The sequence below is a fragment of the Chaetura pelagica genome, unplaced genomic scaffold (genome assembly GCF_000747805.2).
Source record: "Chaetura pelagica isolate M959 unplaced genomic scaffold, ChaPel_1.0 scaffold914, whole genome shotgun sequence".
Classification (NCBI taxonomy): Eukaryota; Metazoa; Chordata; class Aves; order Apodiformes; family Apodidae; genus Chaetura; species Chaetura pelagica.
The window spans coordinates 85,484-91,528 of NW_009953061.1; the positions used below are offsets into that span (position 1 = coordinate 85,484).

The 6,045-nt window shown below is 46.8% G+C and overlaps 1 protein-coding gene across 1 annotated transcript in view; it reads left to right on the top strand.

Annotated features, from left to right (window-relative positions):
- Positions 1-1,996, top strand: part of RAB7A (RAB7A, member RAS oncogene family) — a 4,627-nt gene extending 2,631 nt beyond the window's left edge. The window contains exons 4-5 of the mRNA XM_009996664.1: positions 390-518; positions 657-1,996. Of these exons, the coding sequence (XP_009994966.1) occupies positions 390-518; positions 657-752 (225 nt within the window). The 3' untranslated portion in view covers positions 753-1,996. The remainder of the gene's footprint in view (positions 1-389; positions 519-656) is intronic.
- The last annotated feature ends 4,049 nt before the right edge of the window (positions 1,997-6,045 follow it).

A 6,045-nucleotide genomic window follows, 5' to 3' on the forward strand; every position in this document is an offset into this window, starting at 1 on the left:
AGTTTCTCCTGCCTGGAGAGGTCAGCCCCCTGTGCACAGCATTCTCCTGCCCACTGGTGGAAGGATTGCAGCAGCTTCCTGGACAGATGGAAGGAGAGGAGGTGATTCTCCTCCTCCAGAAGTGCAGAGATGATCCGATGGGACCAAGTCCCTGCTCTGTGAATGCCTGAGCTGTCTGTCCCCTGTGGTCTTATCTTTCTTATATGTGGTGCTCCTTGCCCCAGGGCTGGGTGTATCCAGGGATGGGCAGCAGTCTCTGTGCCAGGGCTGTAGCTCTGAGGTCAGAACTGCTGTCCAGGCTGGGTCTGAGGGGTATCTGGCTTTGCCCTGGAAATAAAACTCCCTTTCTGTGTGGCTGAAGGTGGTGATGCTGCTCTCTGTCCATCCAGGTCACCACAAAACGGGCACAAGCCTGGTGCTACAGTAAAAACAACATCCCCTACTTTGAAACCAGTGCCAAGGAGGCCATTAACGTGGAACAAGCTTTCCAGACGATTGCACGAAATGCACTTAAACAGGTAGGGAAGGGGACAGGGACAGTGGGTGCCCAGGCAGCCCTGCCTCTCCAACAGCTTTCCCTAGCCAGGAGTGGCTCCTTGCTTACTAGGAGCTGTCTGTAGAGCTGTGGCACTAATCCCTCTCTTCTCTCCCACCAGGAAACCGAAGTGGAGCTTTACAATGAATTCCCTGAGCCCATCAAACTAGACAAGAATGACCGAGTCAAGGCTTCTGCAGAGAGCTGCAGCTGCTGAGGGGAGAGAGGGGGTTGAGCACAGTCCTTCACAAACAAATATCACACTTAGGCCTTCAAACACACAGCCCCTCTTCTGTGTTTAAAACAAAATTAAAAAAAAATAAATTGTAATTTCCATCTCCAGCTGCCAAAATCCACCCATCTCCCATGAGCATCTGTGAGTCCTGCACTTCAGAGCTCACGTCCCCACACCATCCACATCACACTTTGTGGTAACAGACCTTTCTCTTAGTTTAAAATGGAAACTCCTTATGTATGTTTGGAACTGAATCTAATTCCAGGTGTCCAATGGAGAGAAACTGTTTACAGGTAATCTGTGTAACAAGTTACATACATTTTTAACTGTCTCGTGTTTTCCCCTGTGAAGGCTGCAACTGGAAAGGCTGATTACCCATAGTTCATTGCAAGCTCAGCACTCAGTCCAACTAGGTTGAGTTTTGTATGTATCTCTGTTAATGCTTGTTACTTTTAACTAATCAGATCTTTTTACAGTATCCATGTATTATGTAATGCTTCTTTAGGAAAAATCTTATAGTACATGTTAATATATGCAACCAATTAAAAATGTATAAATTAGTGTAAAATTCCTGAATTACATGTTGAAGTACTGAAACACAGATTGTGTAGAAAGTGAGGAGGACACTTGTGAACTGCAACACAAAGTCCAGATAGAGGCAGTATTCTGTACAGTAGAGATGAACTATGTAAGCCTTCTTGTTTTGAGGCCAGAAAGGCTTCATCTTCTGGAAAATCTGTCTGGCTTCCTTGTATCTAAATTCTCAGATTTGCATAACAGCATTGATATGCACACTGGATTATTGGATTTAAAATTAAATACAGCTATGAAATGACCTCATTTGTTCACCTCCCCTACTGCTTAACTCCTAACATCCTGGAGCGAGTGTGGGAAGGAGCCGGAGCTGAGGTGTCCCAGTGGCTCCTGCTCCTGTGGAAGGAGCTCCTCTCCCACTCAGGTGGTGGTAGCTGTTTCTGGATGAATGACCTGGACTATGAATCTTCCCTTTCTTCTTACTGACTGCTAATCTGATTTTTTGGTATGGAAAAACTTGGCAATCTAGTCCCTTTCCTCTCTTCCTTTCTTCCTGGTATTTGTTCTTGCGTTTGTAGCTTGCTTAAATGGAGCCCTTCTACCTGTTTTCCAGAGGTCTACATTCTAGTACGTAGGCTGAGCTCTTGTGTAAAGAGACGAACATGATGCCAATAAACTTAACAAGAACAAACCTTCTTGTTTACTCCTGTTTCTGACTCTATTTTTTCCTTCACTAACATGCTCTCTTTCCTCTGGCTGGTCACCATTCTAGCACACCTGCTAACTGAAGGGTGTTTGTGCTTCCTCCTTACTAAAACTGCACCTCCCAAACTGGTTTTCCAGAGTGCTTGGCTGACCTGAGACTGTAGTAGGACAGCCACCCCTCTGCTCTTCTTGAAGCTGCAGTGGTGCTGGGTCTGATTGCTCTTTCATGAGCATAGTCCTTCAGCCCTGTCCTGAGCAGATGGAGACCTTTGTGGTGGGCATGGGTGTGGTGCTGTTAAAGCTCTTGTCAGCCTCCTCTGGGAGGGCTGAGAAGAGCAGGCTGAGCCCTTTGCAGCTCTGGGTGCACCAGCTGTAGGAGGAGCAAGTCCGAGTGACTTAAGGACCTTTCCTTGGTCCAGCCTAGTTAAGGTTAAGCCTTTAATTTCTAGATGCTGGGCATCACCCTCTGCTTGCACTCAGCAGGGCTGAGCTCACTACTCCTGTGCCCACAGGAAGATGGAAAATGATGTATAGAGAAATGAGGCCAGTTATTTCAAGAGCCTTCTAACCCTTCATGCTCTATAGCCTTCTTGTCCTATCGTGCTGTTCTTTTACTTGACTGGGCTTTTGCTGTCCACATCAATTTCAGATAACTACTCTGCAATTGCAATGTGTCCTGAGAGGACCACTTCCCTGTCTGCATCTTTTTGGAAGACTTGGACCTTCTGCTCATCTCCCTTTAAGGCATCACTCTGCACTTGTTTTCTGTGGATGCAGTTCTAGTATGGTGGAAGCTGGGCTGAGGGAGAAGGGAGCAGTAACTGTCAAGGGGTGTTTAGGGGAAAGGGGAAGGTCTTAACTCTGCACCTGCTGCTTTAGCAGAGTAGTGGATCTGAGGCTGGAAGGGCTGCATGGTGCTGCCATGGAGAGAGCCCTGAGGAGATGTTGTTTCATCTCTCTCCTGTCAAATAAACTGGCAGTGACACAGGCAAAAGGAGAGTGCTCCAGGTGGGTAGAACAGCTGTGGAGCTTCTTGCCATGGGCTGTGGATGCTGAAGGGAAGGTTTCCATTTTCCACCTACAAAGGAGTGGTTTTGCAGGTGGGAATATGAGACATATACATATATATATGCACAAATGTGTACAGAAAACAGTGTAGAAGGCAAGCAGCGTGGGAACTGGTGCCCTGCTGTTAATCTAGGGCTGATGGTGTCACAGTTGGAGACTGGTGTTCCTGCAGGAATTGCTCATCATCACTCTGGTCTGAAGAAGCTGGGACTGGAGAAGCTGGCTGGGCCAATTGTCCCTGCAGGGTGCACATGCACTGAAAACCCCTGTTCAAAACCACTCCTAGCATCAGTGAGGCCTCGTGGTGTTCACTGCTGTGCTGACCTTTCTGCCTGATGAGTTGCAGGTGCAGTGATGCTGTGTGCAAGGGTGACCTGCTGCTGGGCTAATCACAGAGGAAACTTGGCCCTGAAGTGTCCACCTGAGGCAGCTGAGTTGGAGGGCTGGTTTTGCTCTTTGCCCAGGTCCTAGCTGGGCAGGAGGGAGAAGACCTGAAGACGGAGGTGGGCTGGGGCTGGGGGGTGGGTCTGCTCCCCCATCCACACCAAGTATATCAGCTACACCCCTGAATTTGCAGAGTGGTGTGATCTGGGCCCCTGCCAGTGGCTACAGCTGTGCTGGGCTGGGTGGGCAGGGCTGCTCTGGGTGAGGGGCTGGAGCTGCTTTCCAGGGCAGCTGTGGGGTGTGAGACGCTGCTGCAAAGATGAGCTGGGGAATTGCACAACTGTGTCTGTGCTGTGGGGCTGTGTGGGGGGAGCAGAGACACAGGCAGTGAAGTCTAACTGCTGGCTCTGGCACAGGGAAAGCAGCAGGGAGCTGTGAAACCTGGGGCAAGAAAGCTGGGTGGGTGCCCTGGCAGTGGCCCTTGGGGGCTGTGGGGCTGGACGGGTCCTGCATTGCTGCCCTGACACCCCAACAGAAGCCTCGGGCCACCACCCTGGGCAGGGTGACCCTACACTCCTGGAGCCCCAAACAGCTGCCCCTGCCCCCATCAGCACCCTGGGCCTGTGCAGACCCCTGCCCAACAGGGAAATGGGTGATGGAAGCACAGACGTGTGTCTGTACACAGAAACAGCTGAACAGCCCCCCGTTCCTGGTTTGTGTGTGCAAACACATTTACACCAGCACTCGTGTGCATGTAGTACGAGCCACATCTTTTGTGAGCTGGAGAGCAAAGGAGGAAAGAAGCACAAGAACAAGCTTGGCCAGGGGGGCAGAGAGAGAGTGAGTGTGTGTGTGTTGCTCTATTGTACTTGCACAGACACAACCCCAGGCTCAGAGACAGCACGAGCAGGTTTAGTTCTAGGGTTCCATTGATGAGCTGTACATGACTGCAGGCTGCCTGATGTGCACACAGGCAGCATAAAGTGTGTCTTTCTTCATGTATATATACCCATAAGTTCAGAGGGGAAAAAAATGATCTCACACCAAGATTTAGCCACTCTTGTATGTATTTTATTTATAAACTCTTATAAAACCAGCTGAATATGAATGTGTAGATACAGGTATAGACACACAAAGCTGTGTGCATGTCTGTACATTAACTGTCACTCCCATGTATGGAGAGAGAGGTGACCATACACAAATTATTGATTTCCTACTTAAGTGCTTGTGTTTGTACGTGTGTTGTGTGGTTTCTCTTTCTGTTTGCACAAACAGGTACCCAAATATTTTATATATACTTACACATTTAAGTGTGTTTTCTGTATTTTTATATTCTGTATTTCTGTGTGTTTTATATATATATATAAAATACATGTATATATGACACATACATATATAAAAATGGGTCATATACACGTGCTTGCATGTGTGTGTGCTTTATCCATTTTTATATTCCTCTGAGCAAGAGAGGGGAGGGAGGCAAGGAGAAAAATGAGAGAAAATACAGACTTGGAAGGAAATATTTTTTAAAATATTTGATGCAGAGGTGGGCAGGGGGATATCTGTGTGTGAACTAGAAGGAGGGGATGACAGGATCACACACAAGATGGCTACACACACACACACACATATGTATGTCTATGCATCCCAGATATGCATTTGAGGGCAGAAGACAGTGTGAGAGAGATCCCAGCCCCACACACAGACACCCCACGTGCTTTTTTAGAGCTGGAGGGATTTTTTTTTACAATGCTCAGTCAAGGTCTTGTTCTCTTGGGGGAAGGAGGGGAAGACAATGATGACAGAACACACAGACAGACATATATAAGTAAACAAAGTACATATGGCAGGGATGTGGTGCATGCTCTGCTTGTGTGTGAATAGTGCACACACTCACTCATATATTTATATATGCACGAGTGTGTGTATGTGTGGTAAGAGAATGTGTGTGTGTGTGTGTGAGCAGCTCTCACTTGCACTCTGAGTATCTCTGCATGCAGAAAGAGGGAGGGTATTGTAAGTCTTTAAGTATATATGTATAGAGAAGGTATTCCATGGGTGTGAACATCTCTAGTTTTATATATTATAATATAAAAATACATAAATTAATATATACGTGACCGTAACATGTTAACATTTAGTATTGCTAAGGAAGGAAGCAGGGTAATAAGTAACATTTCTACCCTGGACTTTAAGAGGTCTAACTTTGTCTTCTTCAAAGATCTACTTAGAAGAATCCCATGACCTCAGGCTCTAGAAGGTAAGGGGGCCCAAGAGAGCTGGGTCAATATTCAAATGCAATGTTATTATATATAAGTACATCATATATATTCATGTGTGTATATATACACACACACACATATCTATAGACATGTCAGGAGAGAATAATGTGCATGAACAGCCCTCACTCCCTCTGAGTATGAGTGTGTGTGTGTGCAGGAATAGCTCTGTACAGCTGTATTTACTGGAGAGGTCAGAGTGTCTTGCTGTGACAAGCCCTCACTCTCTGCATATACATGTATATGTATGAGCATATAGACAGAGGTTAAGAGATAAAGGATGGGTGGAGTGTGAAGTATATATG